The 20,452-nt window shown below is 40.7% G+C and overlaps 1 protein-coding gene across 4 annotated transcripts in view; it reads left to right on the top strand.

The window, feature by feature from the left end:
- The window catches only part of FOCAD (focadhesin), a 407,831-nt gene that overhangs the window by 219,456 nt on the left and 167,923 nt on the right, over nt 1-20,452 (top strand). For all 4 annotated transcript variants that reach the window (XM_075825910.1, XM_075825919.1, XM_075825901.1 and 1 more), the window contains 2 exons: nt 4,760-4,950; nt 11,599-11,859. In XM_075825910.1, the coding sequence (XP_075682025.1) occupies nt 4,760-4,950; nt 11,599-11,859 (452 nt within the window). The remainder of the gene's footprint in view (nt 1-4,759; nt 4,951-11,598; nt 11,860-20,452) is intronic.

Consider the following 20,452-nt stretch of genomic DNA (forward strand, 5'->3'; position numbering starts at 1 on the left):
CAGCATCCTATCATCATCTACACAGATCATAAGAACGTCCTATACTTGCAGACTGCTCAACGCCTAAACTCTCGTCAAGCTCGGTGGGCATTATTCTTCTCCAGATTTCATTTTCAGCTTCACTACAGACCTGCTGGAAAGAATACCAAGGCTGATGCCTTCTCTCGCTGTTTTGACCCCACAGACCAGGACCCCAGCCCTCTGTTTATTATAGATCCTAAATGTATTATGATTGCTGCTCCAGCTGAAATGGTACACATTCCCAGAGGAAAGACCTACGTACTCCCTAAACAAAGGGATTGTGTTCTTCGCTGGGGTCATGCCTCCAGGGTTTCTGGGCACCCTGGCATAAAAAAAGACTCAATTTGATTGGCCGTCTGTACTGGTGGCCTTCCATGTCCCAAGACACTAAAGACTTTGTTTCTGCCTGCTCCACCTGCTCTCAGAATAAAGTCTGCCATTTAAGACCTGCTGGCCTTTTGCATCCTCTACCCGTGCCTGACTCTCCCTGGTCACACATTGCCATGGACTTCATCACCGATCTGCCTAGTTCTGCTGGGTGTACCGTGATCTGGGTTGTAGTGGATCGCTTTTCCAAGATGGCGCATTTTGTACCCCTCTCAGGCCTTCCGTCATCTTCCCGACTGGCAATGCTGTTTATCAAGCACATCTTTCGCCTTCATGGTCTTCCTAAGCATGTTGTTTCTGACAGAGAAGTATAGTTCACATCCAAGTTCTGAAGAGCCTTGTGCAAACTGCTGGAGATCAAACTAGACTTCTCTTCCGCTCACCATCCTCAATCCAATGGTCAAGTAGAGATGATAAACCAAATACTTGAAAGTTTCCTCAGGAATTTCGTGTCTCCACGACAAGACGACTGGGCAAGTCTACCTCCATGGGCCAAATTTGCCTACAACAACCATACGGGGGAATCTCTCCGGTCTTCTTTCTTTTTGGTGTATGGCCATCACCCAGGAATTCTCCTACCAGTCTCTGTGCCTTCTGAGGTTCCAGCTGCTAACACGGTCCACCGTGACTTTGTATGGATATTGCAGAAGGCCAAGGACTCCATCCAGAAAGCCGTAGCCAGGTTTAAGAGAGACGCGGATGAAAGACGTAGGATACCGCCGCGCTCCTTCCTGGGGATTAAGTCTGGCTGTCCACTTGGTACATACGTCTGAAGACCCCTTGTTACAAGCTAGCGCCTCGGTTTCTGGGTCCTTATGAGATGGCAAAACAAATCAATTCAGTAACTTTCAGACTTCGCCTTCCTCAGTCTCTGAAAATCTCTAATTCCTTCCACATTTCTCTGGTGAAACCCACTATACTCAACCGGTTTTCAAAAAAAATTCCTGTCCATCCTGCTCCTGCGGCTGATGCTGAATTTGAGATTAAAGACACGGGGGAGATTATGGTACCTAATGGACTGGAAAGATTATGGTTCTGGGGGAGAGATCATGGAAGCACGTGGAGAATGTCAACGCCCCAGCTTTCATTAAGGACTTTGAACAAATGTTCCCAAGCAAGCCAAAAAAGAGGGGGCGTAAAGGGGGGTACTGTAACGGCTGCCGCACCGTTCCCCCGTCTTCCCCACGGCCTCTGCTCCTGTTCCTGCGCCCTCCATTACCACATGTTCATCTCGAGCTCCACTTATCAGATCTGGACGCTCTGCTGGCCCTGGGTGGCGTCAGGTAAATGCATCCCTTACCTCCCTCCGCGGCCGTCATCCTCGATGTGCGGCTGCAGTCACTAGAGGGCGTGCGCGCTGACTCGTCCTTTCTTAAACGGCCAGCGCGCGCCTTAATTAAAAAGACTTCCTATTTAAGGATCCTCCTCCCTCCAATCCGTGCTTGTTCAACCAAGTTCCCATGAGTTTCCCTGCACTCTGGTTCTGTTTCCTTCCCTTCTGCCTTTGTCTTGATTTCCCGTTGTTGACCTCTGCCTGAACTTGACTATCCTTGCTTGCATGCCGCCTGCTTTGACCTATTGCTATCCATACCCGTTACGACGTCTGCTGCCTGTTCTGACTTCTGCCTTACCATCCGACCACCTCTACCCGCTGTGCCAAGCGTTGCCCTGGGTTCCAAGCACCATCTCCCAGACAACACAGAGGATCCACAAACAAACCGGTGAGAACCGTTACAATATTTACCTACTAGTCCTTCTCAATGAATTACAATATCATCAAAAAGTTAATTTGTTTCAGTAATTTGATTAAAAAAGTGAAACTCATATTATATAGATTCATTACACACAGTGTGATCTATTTCCAGCATTTTTTTCTTTTAATGTTGATGATTATGGCTAACCGTTAATGAAAAAAAATTAAAACAATACACAGAATTGGTATCGATGTAAAAGTCAGAACTATTACAATATACCATTATTTAACTCGTCCGGTGAACGCCGTGAAAAATAAAGAATCTGAAACTGCAAAATCGCTGTTTTTTTGGTCAACAAAAAATGAAATAAAAATTGCTCAAAAAGTTGTATGTACAAAAAAATGGTACCAACCTACAGCTCGTCAGGCATAAAATAAGCCCTCACACCACTCTATTGACAGAAAAATAAAAAAAGTTATGACTTTTGGAAAGCGGGGAGGGAAAAACGAAAAAGAAAAAGCAAACCATGGTTCAGTCCGGAAAGGGTTAATTACTTTCTAATGAAAAAACATTTATGACCACATGTGGGGTATTGCCGTACTCGGGAGAAATTGCTTTACAAACGTTGTGGTGCTTTTTCCTCCTTTATCCTTTGTGAAATTGAAAAAATGTAACATTTTAGTGGAAATAATGTTGATATTCATTTTCACGGCCTAATTCTAATATATTCTGCAAAAGACCTGTGGGGTCTAAATGCTCACTATACCCCTAGATAGATTCCATAACCTGGTGTAGTTACCCAAATGGGTGTCACTTTTGCGTGGTTTCCACTGTTTTGGCCTCTCAGGGGCTTTCCAAATGCGACATGGCACCCGAAAACCATTTCTTTTTCATTATCAAGATTTTTATTTTTGTAGCAAAAACATTACAGCGTATATACATTACACAGCTTTGGCAGAAAAATTTGTATCAAGTATAAAGTACAGATTATGACAGTTTATAAACATTAAGAAGATGCATAAACCCAAATAGGCGGTAACCTCCCACCCATCTAAAGAGCAAATGAATTAAAGTACAGTAGAATTGACTGTACCCCATACACAATAATATAATACCATATCCAAGAGGACCAGGCCTCTATAAAGTAAACATTGGTACATATAAGTGCCACAGAGAAAATATAACACCAACACAAGACACCAGACAACAAAGGGAAACAAACACACATAGCGCATAAAGAAAAAGATCACATAATTTGCTCAGAACCTACCATCAAGCCATAGAGGTAGATCAGTACCACCCCGGAATCCAGACCATACTGCCCAAGTTTGGACAAAGAGCACAGACTTGCCCCTGTCTGCTGACAGTAATTCCTCCATTCTCATTATCCCGTTACCCGAAAACCATTTCAACTAAATTTGAGCTCCAAATGCCAACTAGCGCTCCTTCCCTTCTAAACCCTGCTGTGGGTCCAAACAGCAGTTTATCACCACATATGGGGTATTTCCGTAATCGGGAGAAATTGTTTTACAAATGTAGGGGTGCTTTTTCTCCTTTATTCCTTGTAAAAGTTAAAAATGTCTAAGTTTCATTAAAAAAAAAAGAAGATTTTTACCTTTACAGACTAATTCCAATGAATTCAGCAAAACAACTGTGGGGTCAAAATGCTAACTCTACCCTTAGAAAAATTGCTTGCAGTGTAGTTTCCAAAATAGGGTCACTTTTGGGGGGTTTCCACTGTTTTGGTTCCTCTAGTGCATTTCAAACGCGACACCGCACTGAATACTATTCCAGAAAAATCAGAAATCCAAATGGTGCTCCTTCCCTTCTGAGCCCTCTTGTGGGTCCAAACAGCAGTTTATTACCACATATGGGGTATTGCTATAATCGGGAGAAATTGATTTACATATGTTGGGGTGTTTTTTTCTCCTTTTATTCCTTGTAAAAATGTCTACGTTTTTTCAGGAAAAAATGTAGATTTTCCTCTTAACATACGAATTCAAATAAATTTAGTAAATAAACTGAATTTATCGACCAAACTTTTTCACTAACATAAAGTACAATATGTCACGAGAAAACATTCTCAGAATCACTTGGTTAGGTAAAAGCATTCCGAAGTTATTACCACATAAAGTGACACATGTCAGATTTGAAAAATCGGCTTCGTCCTAAAGGCCAAAATAGGCTGTCCTGAAGGTGTTAATGATCTGACTTTTTTCTCTGACCTTTGAGTCACATTTATTACAGCTGACATAAAGCACACACCTCTTGCTGTACTGTTTATACTTAAAGATGATTAGGAATTAAATAGATGCTACATTCCCTTTTAAACCATTTTCAAGAAATTATTGTATTCACTTGTATGAGCCATTACAAACAGCGGGCAACCGTACGGCCTCCGTAAAGCGGTGGGTGGCGGTTAAGTGGGCTAGTGCTGCTGCCATTTTCTTCAAGCAGTTGTGGGTCACATCAGTAGGGCCCCCACTGATCGGACATTGATGACTTGCCGTTAGTGTCTTTACTGAAACAAACTCTTTAGGTAATATATTGGGGAACTGCATAAATATATTTATTATTATTAGAATGACCGTGTTTAGCAGCGCTAATTGATAAAATCCTGTGTTATTTCACATTCTTTATTTTTGTTGTTTCCATAGCTCTAAAGATTTTAGTGTTAAAAGTTCCAGCTACTGCTCAAGTATTGGTCATGCCATTGTTACATGTATTATCAGCAGCAGCCTTGGCAGACTGTTTCAGTGAGAAGGATAGAGGAATATCTTTACAGCAATTGGCACTAACAGTTTTGGAGAAAATACAAGATTCAAACAACAAGGAGGAAGAGAAAGTGGTAAGTTAGATGAAGCTGTATGGTGGTCACAGCCTGCCTATCAGTATTTATGTTTTACTTTGACATTTTTTTAAAAGTATTTTACCAGTGTTTGTGAGGCGCTGCTCACACTGGTAGTTTTTACATTATCTCTAAAGGATCTGTTATGATTCATTACATTCTGTTTGACGGATCTGTTTTTTCCCTCCTTGAATTTATAGCGAGTCGAATGGTTTTTATTTTTTCACTGAACAGAATAGTTCAGCATGCTAAGCTATTCTGACTGTCAAAATGCAACAAAAACCAGACGATAAAAAGAACAGAATGTGGACAGAGCCAAACATTTACTCACGTGTATTTTATTCTGATATTTTGACTTGAATGGAACTAAAAAAATTATTACTATAGATTTGCACACACAATGAGGATTTAGACTATATGACCATTTTGTAGCCTATTACCTCCACTGATGTTACTTAAACTCAGATGCTCGTGAGTCTGGGTGACAGCGAAAAGGAAAAAGAGAAGATGGAAAATAAGTTTGGCTACAGTATTTTTAATTAAGTGATACAAATGTATCAGTTGGGTCTATTTCTAATCCTTAATCCCTCCTCTGAATATGGAGACAGAAGAAAAGTGACATACCTGAAAAAGATCTCAGTATAGTGTTTAAATGTGTTGCAATAGGTCCACATGGTTCAAATTAAAGAAAGGTACATCACTTGTGTCAAAACCCTCACTTCAGAGTAGTGGCATCTGTGGATGATATGCCTTTCTATTTTGGTTCCATAACCCAGAGGCATATCTATGTCCTCCAGCACGCGGGGCAAAGATTGTTTGGCGCCCCCCGAACTTTTTTCCCGACATCTCCTTCCCTCTCGCCATGTCTGTTTTCTCTACCAATCAATGAGGTGTAATTTTTTTCCCACATTTTGTTTCTTGTGTAACTCCAACATAAAACCATTTGTACATTTTAAAAGCAATATAATTCTATATACAACACCAGAACCAAGCTAATTACATATATACAGCACCAGAACAAAGCTCATTACATATATACAGCACCAGAACAAAGCTCATATACAGCACCAGAATAAAGCTCTCTACATAAATACAGAATCAGAACCAAGCTCATACATATATACAGCACCAGAAGCAAGCTTGGTACATATATACAGCATCAGAACAAAGCTTGGTACATATATACAGCAACAGAACCAAGCTCCATATACACACAGTACCAGAACCAAGCTCAGTACATATATACAGCACAAGAACCAAGCTCAGTACATAAATACAGTATTAGGACCAAGCTCAGTACATGTATACTATACCAGAACCAAGCTCAGTACATGTATACAACACCGGAACCAAGCTCAGTACATGTATACAACACCGGAACCAAGGTCAGTACATGTATACAACACCAGAACCAAGGTCAGTACATGTATACAACACCAGAACCAAGGTCAGTACATGTATACAACACCAGAACCAAGGTCAGTACATGTATACAACACCAGAACCAAGGTCAGTACATGTATACAACACCAGAACCAAGCTCAGTACATGTATACAACACCAGAACCAAGCTCAGTACATGTATACAACACCAGAACCAAACTCAGTACATGTATACAACACCAGAACCAAGCTCAGTACATGTATACAACACCATAACAAAGCCCAGTACATGTATACAACACAAGAACCAAGCTCAGTACATATATATATAGCACCAGGACAAAGCTACGTACGTGTGTATATACAAGTCAAGAACCAAGCTCAGTACATAATTACAACACCAGCGCAAATACAGCTCAATTTAGTGCAACCCCTGCCGTATAGGTTTGCACTAAATTGTATACAGCTCCCAGCATGGCCCTAACAATGGTAAGGATATGCTGGGAGATGCTGTTTCACAAAAAATAATTCATGCCACCCATCATCTCACTGCAGATCGCAAAGTGACTACAGTGCTGATTAGAGGCAGAATAAACGTTTACATTAAGTGACTCACCAGTGACGTCTGAGTCTAGTTGTTCTTTTTCTCTTTCTTTCTCCCTCCGGTCCAGACCTCTATGACGACTTCTCCAGGCCACAGCCCATTTCTGCAGAGTTTACCGCTGAGATATCTTCAGCTTCTTACTTTTCAAACATTTCTGCACCTATAAACGAAGATAAAGTTCTCATGGTGCCAGACACTGTGCCCCTAAATATAATAGTGTCATACACTATGTCCCCCACACACACCGTGCTCCCTGTAGATAGTGCCCAACATAGATCCCCCTGTAGATAGTGACCCCCATAGAGCCCCCCCTGTAGATAGTGCCCCACATATAGCCCCCCTGTAGATAGTGCCCCACATATAGCCCCCCTGTAGATAGTGACCTACGGATAGCCCCCCTGTATATAGTGCCCCACATATTGCCCACAGATAGCCCACCCCTGTAGATAGTGCCCTACATATGTCTCCACATATAAATAGTGCTCCACATATAGCCCACCCCTGTATATAGTACCTCAATATATAGCTTCCCTTTAGTGCTCCACATATAGCCCGCCCCAGTATATAGCCCCCCTTGTAGATATAGCCCACTCCTGTAGATAGTGCCCTACATATATCTCCACCTATAAATAGTGCTCCACATATAGGCCACCCCTGTATATAGTGCCTTAATATATAGCTACCCCTATAGTGCTCTTATATAGCCTACTCATTTTTGTAGTAAGGCAGCATGGGCACAAAATTTGAAAGTAAAGGTTTGTAGTATATTCATCTTACAGATTCTGCTAGGTTTTTCTCCAAGCCAGTCCCTGACCATTGTTTTGAAATGTACCGTCCATGCAAAGTCTCATTAAAGGGAATGTGTCGCTAGAATTTTTATTTTTTTTAGTTAAACAGTATATAAATGATTACACATTGTTATAATTTTTTTAATTTTTTCACAAGTCAGGAAATATTATAAATTAGATTTTAATTGATAACCTTTCCATGTGCTGGTCACTAGAGGGAGCAATTCCCAAAATTGCAGCATTGGCATGTGGTAAAGAAACCTCATTGCTTTATGCTGCAAAATTGGAGAAGACGCACTCGCTCTAGTGTGCTCAAACAATGCCCCCTCCTTTATCCTGGCTAGTGCCAGGAGAAAGGAGGGGGTCGAATGTTCAAACCTCCTACACTTGTGCCGCCATTTTTTGAGCGAATGCACAGTGTAGGAGGATTAGATACAGTGGTTATAACACGAACATACACAAACATGACTTACCTGCTCCTTCCGCTCCCTCTGCTCCTTCCGCTCCTAGTCCTTTCTTCGGAACATATGGATGGAAGCCGCGACCGGAAGTAGTCATCTTACTGTCCGGCTGCGGCTTCCGGTCCACATGAAAATGGCGCCGGATGTCGCACTGCCAAAGACCTTCAGTTTGGACTGTGTGGGAGCGGCGCATGCGCCGTTCCCACAGACACGGCGTACACTATAGTGAATGGAACGGCTCCCGTGCGCATTCACTATGGGAATGTATGGGCCGTATTCCATCTCTGTATGTGTTGTTAATCGACACATACAGAGATGGAAAAAAAATGGCAGCCCCCATAGAGAAGTAAAAGTCAGAAAAAAGTAAAACACAAAAATACAAATAAATGAAATTTATTTTAATAACATACTAAAATGAAAAACCTATAAAAACATTTTTTTTCGTGACACCTTCCCTTAAAGTTACTGCTCTGATCGCATTAAATCATGGCAATTCACTGCCACAGTCATGTGACATTGCATGGATGCCTTTTCATTGAGGGTATGTGCACACGTAGTGACCAAAAACGTCTGAAAATACAGAGCTGTTTTCAAGGGAAAACAGCCCCTTCTTTTCAGACGTTTTTTGAGCAACTCGCGTTTTTCGCTGCATTTTTCGCGGCCTTTTTTACGTCCGTTTTTGGAGCTGTTTTCATTGGAGTCTATGAGAAAACAGCTCCAAAAACGTCCAAAGAAGTGTCCTGCACTTCTTTTGACGAGGCTGTATTTTAACGCGTCGTCGTTTGACAGCTGTCAAACGACGACACGTAAATGACAGGTCGTCTGCACAGTACGTCGGCAAACCCATTCAAATGAATGGGCAGATGTTTGCCGACGTATTGTAGCCTTATTTTCAGACGTAAAACGAGGCATAATACGCCTCGTTTACGTCTGAAAATAGGTCGTGTGAACCCAGCCTAAGAGTTTTCTGGTACTGTAATATTGATGGCCTATTCTTAGGATAGGCTATCAATATCTGATCGGTGGGGGTCTGGCTCCCTGCCTTTCAACTGCATGAAGGGGCTGTATTTTTCACTTAACCCCTTAATGACCAGCCTATTTTAAACCTTAATGACCAAGCCATTTTTTACGTTTTTCCATCGTCGCATTCCAAGAGCTATAACTTTTTTATTTTTGTGTCGACATAGCCATATAAGGTCTTATTTTTTGCGGGACAAGTTGTATTTTTTTAATAGCACCATTTTGAGGTACATATTATTTATTGATTAACTTTTATTAACTTTTTTTTGCGGGGGAATAGAAAACAAACTGAAATTTCGCCACTCTTTATCGCCTCCTAAATCTACGCCGTTTACCGTGTGGTATAAATAACACAACACCTTTATTCAGTGGGTTGTTGCGATAGCAACGATACCAAATTTGTATAGTTTTTGTATGTTTTACTACTTTTACACAGTGAAAACGCTTTTTTTTCAAAATGATTTGTTTGTGTGTGTCCATATTTGAAGAGCCGTAACGTTTTTATTTTTTCCTTGTACGACTTATAGTTTTTATCGGTACCGTTTTGGAGTAGATGCGACTTTTTGATCACTTTTTATCACATTTTTTTTAAGGCTGGATTCAAAGAAAACAGCAATTTTTGCATGTTTTTTTTATTTTATTTTTTACGACGTTCACCATGCGGGTTAAATGATGTAATAAGTTTATAGTCGGGGTCGTTACGGACGCGGCAATACCAAATATGTGTAACTTTTTTACAGGCATCTGCTAGGTCATGCCAAAGGCATGATCTAGCAGGCATTCACGACAGGCAGACCTGGGGGCCTTTATTAGGCTCCCGGCTGCCATCGGAGACACAGACACTCGGCGATCTTATCGCCGGGTGTCAGTGGGATGAGAGGGATCTCCCTCCCTCTCTCCAAAACCACTCAGATACGGTGCACACTATTCAGCACCGCATCTGAGGTGTTAAATGGGTGAGATCAGCTGAGAGCAGGGAGATTTGACAGCTCCCTTCTCTGTTTACTTATTCCGATTCAGCGACGTAAAAAGTCTATTGCATCGGAATAAGGCCCGTTAGTGACCGACGTAGAAACACTATGGGGCGGTCACGAACGGGTTATGGTAGTTCTACACGGGCAGATCTCACCTGTGTTTACCACTTTTAAAACGAGCGTCGACCGACAATACAGATTGTTGAGCGGCACTTGTTGCTCCCTATTAATGGAGCAATGAGTGTTGAGTATGGGAGCGAACGATTTTTACTACGATAGCTCGTCCTCATGCATTTGTATCATGTCTGCAGCACATCTCCCTCTATACACAGGGAGGTGTACTGCCAACTAGCAATATTTTTTTTAGCAGCATAAAAGATAACAGTAAACGATGAACAAGCGTTTTCCCGTTCATGGGCTGATCGTTGCCCAGTTTACACAGGGCAATGATTGGGAAGGCTAGTTTGCTCGATCATTGGCCCATGTAAAAGGTACTTTAGTCACAGTGTAGTACACTTGATTGTGGCTGTGCCTGGTGCTGCATCTCCGTCCCATTCACTTGAATGGCATCGAACTGCAGTACCCATCACTGTTTACCCAGGCACAGCGCCGTACATTTTGTTATGGCTGTGCCTGGATAAACAATGAAGGGGATGCACCATGTTCCTTTCATGCAGGTGATTGGAGGTGGTGCCAGGAGTTGAATCACTACCAATCAGATATTGATGGCCTATCTTAAGGTTAGGCCATCAATAATTCAGTTTCGGAAAGCCCCTTTAAATAGCCAAAGGAGAGTTTTATTACCTTTTTTTTTTCCCTTAAAGACTTTGAGCTATAGTTTCTACACTTATTGTAGCTGTATAGGGTTTGCTTTTTTTTACAGGTGAAACGTGTTGCACAGTGTGAATCCAGCCTTACTCACTTAAGCAATACTGCTACTTCCTCATGATTACACTTCCTGTTATATGCTATGGCCTTGTTGTATTGAACCAAGTCCATATCTTAGCAGTTTTGAATAGTGGTAGGTATGTGTTTAGACATTTATGTAGGTGGTTATTTGGAAACCCCCCCCCCCCCCCTCCCCCTATGATCTTATGTCAAAGCTAAGGTTAGAGCATAGGCACAAAATACTATCATGAGAATAAAGGGGTAGTTCAGCTTCACTTTTATTACTTCAAGCAATGACAACTCCGCATATAACCTATGGAAAAAAAATTCACATCTTAAGTTCCACTAAAGGGTAATTGACCATAAACAAAAAACAGTTTGGAACACTTTCATACAATTTCATATCTTGCCTGAGGAAAACCTATGGACTTGTAGAAGTTTAAAAATTATTTGTGATCATATAGACTATGAATAAGGATCGTATAGAAATTGTCATTAATAATTTTTTAATTTTTTTGAATACCTTCTAGCCCCTTGTGATTCTGCCTCTTCCCCTGGCTACCTGGCACTGCACAGTGACTGTTACCCTGAACATCTTAAACATGCTTAAAGATGATGGCACGGCCTCCTGCAACTGGTTGTCTGCTTTATCTTCAGTGCTCCCTTTCACCACCTGTGTCCCTACACATGTGTCCCTGTTGCTGGGATATTTACTCATCCATGAGACAGGACAGAATTTGGGAAAAGTTCTAAAAATCACCACCGAAGTTGCCAGAACGGATTCTTCTCAGGTATTTTTTTTTATTTTATTTTTTAGATTCCGAGGTATACATAAGTCTCTAATATAAATAAAACAATATCTGAAGATCACGGAGCTCTTAAAAAAATTTGCAAATGTGTACACTTTACATGAACACATTGTCATATAAATCATATAGAGTAATATTTAAAGTTTGGTTATATCAGAAATTGTTTTGTTTTCTACATTGTTAATATTTTCATTCCAAGGCATGAAAAAATCTGTCTGTAACTTTAACCAGGTAATGTCGTAGGTAGGAGATGGGGTAGATCTAAAAGTGAGAACCGTGGTCCTTGACCAGAAACCTGTTGTAAAGGATCTGCCAGGCACAACTTCTGTGTATACTCCCATAGGTAATCAGTCTGCACCTGAGTCTATGTCTCTGAGACTGACTCCATCTTCCACCACTCAGGATGGCAGGCTTAGGAGTGGGAGAGCCTATCGCAGCCTGGCCAGACGGAGCTAGCTCCCGCCCTCTGTCTATTTATACCTGCCTTTCCTGTTCCTCCTTTGCTTGTGATTCTTCTCGTGTGGTTTCCTGGCCCAGCTACAGCTTCTAACTATTTGATCCTGCTCCATACTGACCCTGGCTTACTGACTACTCTCCTGCTCTGCGTTTGGTACCTCGTGCACTACTGGTTTGACTCGGCTCGTTCACCACTCTTGTTGCTCACTGTGTTGCCGTGGGCAGCTGCCCCTTTCCCTTTGCTTTGTGTTCCCTTGTCTGTTTGTCTCGTGCACTTACTGAGCATAGGGACCGCCACCCAGTTGTACCCCGTCGCCTAGGGCGGGTCGTTGCAAGTAGGCAGGGACAGAGTGGCGGCTAGATTAGGGCTCACTTGTCCGTTTCCCTACCCCCGTCATTACACCTGTTGGGCATCCCTTCCCTATACAGCTGTGTAGGAGAATGTGGCTATTAGGAGAGGTTTGAATCGGGCAATGGCACGGAGTTTGAGACATACAAAATTCTTTAATGGTTTCCTTCCTCCCATAACTCCATAGCAAGTACATTCATGAATGAATACTTATTGCAATCACTGAGATGATAAATTATGTATGTTGGCGAGCTACGCTGTTTCCGGAAATCGGGAGCTACGGAAACTGTGCAGCTTGCCAAGCTACATTGTTTCCGTAACTCCCATGCACTTCTATAGGACTTCTGTGACTCCCGGCCACCTCGTCAGACAGTAGCTGGGCAGCAGCGGAGCCGAACAAGGCAGGATTGGAGTCAGGGGGCCCTCTTCTAGAGATATGTGCGGGTCCCAGAGGTGGCACGCGCATCTATCGGACATGTATGACATATCCTGTGGATATGCCATAAATGTCCAAGTGGGTATTAACCCTTTTTCTTCTAGCTTTGCATTTGTAATACATTTAACAAAACAAATTAATCCAAAAAAAAAATAATCCTCTATAACTCCCGTGTATAATGATACCAAGTATGTGTACTTAGTTTAAAGGGGTTATCCAGGTTCCTAATATTTTTTTTCCTAATGCCTGCAAATTATATTAATAAGAAAAAAAACAAAACAATACTAACCTATCCTTTCACCCGGCGATTCAGCACTAATGCTCCTGCGACACTCCCTATGATTGCATGCAAGCAGCATATGACCGCTGCAGCCAATTAGATGGCTCGGCAATCCATATGTTGTATTTCTGCATTATTTTAGAGTTGTATTTTTTCAATGGCACCATTTTGTGATACATATAATTTATTTCTTAACTTTTATTAACTGTTTTTTTGGGGAAAGAAAACTGCAATTAACCATTGTTTTTTGCGTCTTTAACTTATGCTGTTCAACGTGCGACGTAAATGTTGTTTGGATTACCTCATTTGGGTATTTCCATTTGTCTTTGCTTTTTTGGAAACGGGTATATGACACAATTGATACCATCCCCCCTGCCCTGCATCCAAAAAAATCGCCTTACTAGGTCTTATAGACAAATAACACTGGACACATCACACCCGTATTTTCTTAAAATAATCTTTATTCCTGGCTAAGAAGACTATAGCTATGCACTGGATGGCAGATACGCCACCATCAATACCAACATGGAAAACACTAGTTAATACCATCATTACCTATGAGCAATTAGTAGATCAACACCGTGGCTGCCCTGATAAATTTCATAGGGTTTGGGGTAATTGGTTGGTTACCTTTGATGTATATGCTGAAGACTCCTACACTCAGACCCTAGTTCTTTGGTGTATTGATAACCTCAAAATATAATTACTTTATAATTTATAGAATGTGACATGAGCTCTGTGTTCTGTTAAACTGTTTATTTTACTTCTCTACACATTTTTTCCCTTTTTTTTTCCCCCCCCCCTCCTTATCCTATGTAATTGTCCTATAGGGATTGGATAAACTGTCCATATAATGTACATGTCATTATTGATTTTGCTATCATATATGTTATTGATGTTACTACTCCTGTTCTGATGTCTTATCTAATCGCTATAATACTTTTGTTTGCAAAATGTTGAATAAAATAAATTTTAAAAAAATGTACTGTTTGGGTTGTTACGATCATGGCGATACCGTTTTATATGTTTTTTTTTTATTATCCCCTTAATACCAAAGTTATTTTAAACCTTAATGACCAAGCAATTTTTTACGTTTTTCCATAGTCTCATACAAAGAGCTATAAGTTTTTATTTTCCGTCGACATAGCTGTATAAGGACTTGTTTTTTGCGGGACAAGTTGTATTTTTTAATAGCACAATTTTGAGGTACGTATAATTTTTTTGATTAACTTTTTTTGATGGGATAATGGGAAAAAAACCTGAGGTTTCGCTATCCTTTTTTGGCTCTTAAATTTACGCCGTTTACCATGTGGCATAAATAACATAACTTTATTCAGTGTGTCCTTACGATTGCGGTGATATCAAATTTATATGGTTATCTTATGTTTTACTACTTTTACATAGTAAAAACATTTTATTTTTTTCTAAATTATTTGTTTTGGTGTCACCGTATTTTAAGAGCCATCGTTTTTTTGTTTTTTTTTCCGGCTGATATAGCTGTATGAGGGCTTTTTTTTGTGGTATGACTTGTAGTTTTTATTGGTACCATTGTTAGAGTACATACGACTTTTTGATCACTTTTTATAAAAAAACGTTTTGAAGGCAGAATGAACCGAAAACAGCATTTCTGGCATTGTTTTTTATTTTGTTTTTTACGGCGTTCACCGTGCGGGTTAAATAATGTAATAATTTTATAGAGAGAAAAGAGAAGGGAGGAAATCTCCAGCTCACCAATCCTGTGTCTCAAACACAAACATCTCTCGGATCCTCGTGACGGCTCACGATGAATAATGTAGAAACAAAAAGAGGAATGATCCAGCGCTGTATGAAGGTAAAAGGGAATCTCCGTTCCCACTTTTATTGATGCAAAATAGTATTAAAAATAAAAGGAGACGCAGTCTCAAGGTGGTTATAGAGCGGGCGGATGCTCGAGCCTACGCTTTTCGAACGCCGACAGTGTTCTTATTCATGGCAGAAATACCTGCGTCTCCTTTCATTTTTAATACTATTTTGTATCAATAAAACTGGGAACGGAGCTTCCCTTTTACCTTCATACAGCGCTGCATCTTTCCTCTTTTTGTTTCTAATAATCTTATAGTTGAGGTCATCACGGACGCAGCAATACCAAATATGTGTGACTTTTTTCTATTTTTGTCTTAATAAAGTATTTTGTAAGGGGAAAAAGTGGGTTTTTCATTTATTTTTTTACTTGGGATTTTTATTTATTATAAACTTTATTAAACTTTTTTTTGCTTTTCTTTTAGTCCCACTAGGGGACTTAAAGAGGCTCTGTCACCACATTATAAGTGCCCTATCTCCTACATAATGAGATCGGCACTGTAATGTAGGTAACAGCAGTGTTTTTTATTTAGAAAAACGATAATTTTTGACAGTTATGACCTATTTTAGATTCATGCTTATGACTTTCTTCATGCCCAACTGGGCGTGTTTTTACTTTTTGACCAAGTGGGCGTTGTGAAGAGAAGTGTATGACGCTGACCAATCAGCGTCATACACTTCTCTCCTTTCATGTATTCCGCACAGAGTGATCTTGCGTTGTTTACTATGTGCAGTCACGTACACACACATTAACTTTACTGAAGTGTCTTGACAGTGAATATACATTGCTTCCAGCCAGGACGGGATGTCTATTCACAATCCCGACACTTCGGTAACGTTTGTGTGGTACTTACATCACATCGAGATCACGCTGTGCTGTCATTTACAGCGTGATCTGTGCTATAAGTCACACACAAACGTTACCGAAGTGTCGGGATTGTGAATAGACATCCCGTCCTGGCTGGAGGTGATGTCTATTTACTGTCAAGACACTTCAGTAAAGTTAATGTGGGTGTAAGTGACAGCACACGCTTTGCTGATTACATGAATGGAGAGAAGTGTATAACGTTGATTGGTCAGCGTCATACACTTCTCTCCACAATGCCCACTTGGTCAAAAGTAAAAACGCCCAGTTGGGCATTAAGAAAGTCATTAGCATAAAGCTAAAATAGGTCATAACTTGGTGAAAATAGATAGTTTTTCTAAATAAAAACCACTCCTGTTACCTACATTACAGAGCCGATCACATTATGTAGAAGATAGGGCACATTATGTAGAAGATAGGGCTATAAAAGCGATGAAATGATTGCATTGTTAAAGAGGCTCTGTCACCACATTATAATATATACCTCAATATGTAAGGATGCACTCCTTTAATTCGCTCTGTATTCGTGCTATAGAGGTTCGGGCTGGAAAACCCACAATGAAGATCCAAGAAATAAACCTGAAAGCACTCTAGTAATCCTTGAGGGTGGTTTTTCAAAATAATTTTATTGTATTCAAAATATTATTCACGATTTTGAATACAATAAAATTATTTAGAAAAACCACCCTCAAGGATTACTAGAGTGCTTTCAGGTTTATTTCTTGGAACCACATTATAATACACTTCAATTCTTCGGTATTGCAGTGTATTATTGCCTGTCAGTGTAAAACTGACAGGCATCTGCTAGACCATGCTTCTGGCATGGCCTAACATGCATTCACTAGAGGCAGACCTGGGGGCCTTTGTTAGGCCCCGGCTGCCATAAATAAACATCTGCACTCCGTGGTCGCATTGCGGGGTGACGATTGGGTGAGTGTGGGAGCCCCCTCCCTCTAAAACCACTCGGATGCGGCGGTCGCTATTGATCACTGATATAATTCTTTGGTATACTTAGTATAGCAAAGCATTACTGCCTGTTAATACAAAACTAACAGGCAGTTTAATAGGCCATGCCTCTGGCATAACCTAATACACTACAGCTATGGTAAGCGATTGACTGCGGCATCTAAGGGGTTAAACGGCAGGAATCAGAGGTTGATCCTGGTTGTTAGAGCTGGAGCCTGCCTGTCTTCGTGCACCCGCTCCAGCATGCAGAACTTTTTTACGGGAGCATGTTGGCGGTCACAATTGGGTTCAATTCTCTAAATTGATGTATAGACATTTGTATTTAGTGAAACTTCACATTTTCTATCAGCTTGCAAAGTTAGCCACCACAGTATACCTCCTACGGTATTGATGATATGGTGCATCATCAATTATATATACAGATTTTGGATTTTAAAGGGGAAAATTTATGTTTTATTGACTGTTCAGGCAAAAAGGTAAATTCAGAATTTTACTGGAATCTGATTACCGGAGAGCGGTGCATTGTGGGAGCTGAAATGACAGTTATGCACTTAGAACTATGCGGTTAGGGCACATGTCTGACCGTGAATAAAGCTAAACCTCTGTCTGGACGTAAACTGGCAGAATTATGAATGAGTTTTGAAAGCAGCTATGTATGTGATGGAGAACACAACAGGAAGCACAGTGCCTTGCGAATGTAGTCACCCCCTTGGTGTTTTTCCTGTTTTGTTGCATTACAATCTTGATTTAACATGGATTTTTGGCGGGGTCTGTAGCATTTTATTTACACAACATGCCGACCACTCTGAAGGTGAAACATTTTTTTTCTTGTGACACAAGACAATAAGACAATAAAATAATACAATAAAATAAGCACATTAGTGTGCGTAAATATTCCCCATGAGAATACTTTGAGGATCCACCTTTTGCTGCAATTACAGATGCAAGTCTCTTGTGGTATGTCTCTATTAGCTTAGCACATCTAGACACTGGGATATTTGCCCATTTCTTCCAGGCAAAACTGCTCCAAATCCTTCAGGTTAGATGGTTTGCGTTGGTGCCCGCAGTCTGCAAGTCATGTCACAGATTCTCAATTGGATTGAGGTCTGGGCTCTGACTAGGCTATTCCAAGACTTTTATATGTTTCCTCTTAATCTATTTCAGTGTATCTTTAGCCGTATGTTTAGGGTCATTGTCCTGCTGGAAGATGAACCTCCGTCCCAGTCTCAAATCCCTGGCAGATTGAAACAGGTTTTCCTCAAGAATTGCCCTGTATTTGCTGCCATCCATCTTTCCTTCAATCCTGAACAGTTTTCCAGTCCCTGCCAATGAACGAATCCTTATGGGATGATGATGCCACCACTATTCTTCACTGTGGGAATGGTTTTCTTGGGGTAATCGGAAGCGTTGGGTTTTCGCCACACATAGCATTTCCCATGTTGGCTAAAAAGTTAAATTTTAGTCCCATCTGACCAGAGAACCTTCTTCCACGTGTTTGTGGAGTTTGCCACATGCTGTTTGCCGAATTCAAAATGTGATTTTTTTTAGTTTTTTTTCTTTAAGCAATGGTTTTTTTCTGGCCACTCTTTCCTAAAGCCCCACTCTGTGGAGTGTACGGGTTATAGTGGTTCTATGGACAGATACTTCCATCTCCACTGTGGATCCTTGGAGCTCCTTCAGTGTTATCGTTGGTGTCTTTATTGAATCTCTGATTGATGCCCTCCTTGCCCGGTCTGTGAGTTTTGGTGAACGGCCTTCTCTTGTCAAGTTTGTAGTTGTGCCATATTCTTTTCACTTTATTATAATGGATGTTTTGGTCCTTCCTGGGATGTTCAAAGTTAGGTATATTTTATAACCCAACCATGATCTATACTTCTCCACAACTTTGTCTCTGACTATTTTGGAGTGCTCTGCTCCTTGGTCTTCATGTTGCTTGCTTAGTGCTGTACTCTGGGCCTTTTAAGAACAGGTACATCATGTGACAGATCATGCGACACGTTGATTTCACAGGGGTACCACCTTCAACTAATTATGGGACTTCTCAAGTTAATGCTTTTGACGAGACCTTATTTAGTGGTTTCATAGCAAAAGGGGTGAATACATATGCGCTGACATATTTTCAGTTTTTATTTATATATATTTTTTAAAACAAGGTTTTATTTTTTTCATTCCTCCATAACAATTTAGTCTATTTTGTCAGTTCCATTACATAAAATGAAATTTAAACTCCATTTTAATTCCTGGTTGTAATGCAACAAAACATGAAAAACAGCAAAGGAGTTGAATACTTTTGCAAGGCACTGTAGCTTGAAATCAATGAAAAAACATTCAAGCAAAGTACTTACAAAGTTATCTTTTTTTATTTACTTTTTAACTGTGACATTTTGCTATACGATGGATTTTTACTTTAACCCCTTATGTACAGGGTGGGCCATTTATATGGATACACCTAAATAAAATGGGAATGGTTGGTGATATTAACTTCCTGTTTGTGGCACATTAGTATATGGGAGGGGGGAAACTTTTCAAGCTGGGTGTTGACCATGGCGGCCATTTTGAAGTCGGACATTTTGTATCCAACTTTAGTTTTTTCGATGGGAAGAGGGTCATGTGACACATCAAACTTATCGAGAATTTCACAAGAAAAACAATGGTGTGCTTGGTTTTAACGTTACTTTATTCTTTCATGAGTTATTTACAAGTTTCTGACCACTTATACAATGTGTTCAAAGTGCTGCCCATTGTGTTGGATTGTCAATGCAACCCTGTTCTCCCACTCTTCACACACTGATAGCAACACCGCAGAAGAAATGCTAGCACAGGCTTCCAGTATCCGTAGTTTCAGTTGCTGCACATCTCGTATCTTCACAGCATAGACAATTGCCTTCAGATGACCCCAAAGATAAAAGCCTAAGGGGGTCAGATCGGGAGACCTAGGGGGCCATTCAACTGGCCCACGACGACCAATCCACTTTCCAGGAAACTGTTCATCTAGGAATGCTCGGACCTGACACCCATAATGTGGTGGTGCACTATCTTGCTGGAAAAACTCAGGGAACGTGCCAGCTTCAGTGCATAAAGAGGGAAGCACATGATCATGTAGCAATTTCAGATATCCCGTGGCCTTGAGGTTTCCATTGATGAAGAATGGCCCCACTATCTTTGTACCCCATATACCACACCATACCATCAATTTTTGTGTTCCAACAGTCTTGGAGGGATCTATCCAATGTGGGTTAGTGTCAGACCAATAGTGGTGGTTTTGTTTGTTAACTTCACCATTCACATAAAAGTTTGCCTCATCACTGAACAAAATGTTCTGTGTAAACGGAGGGTCCTGTTCCAGTTTTTGTTTTGCCCATTCTGCAAATTCAGTGCGCCGAT

This window comes from Rhinoderma darwinii, chromosome 1 (genome assembly GCF_050947455.1).
Source record: "Rhinoderma darwinii isolate aRhiDar2 chromosome 1, aRhiDar2.hap1, whole genome shotgun sequence".
NCBI lineage: Eukaryota > Metazoa > Chordata > Amphibia > Anura > Rhinodermatidae > Rhinoderma > Rhinoderma darwinii.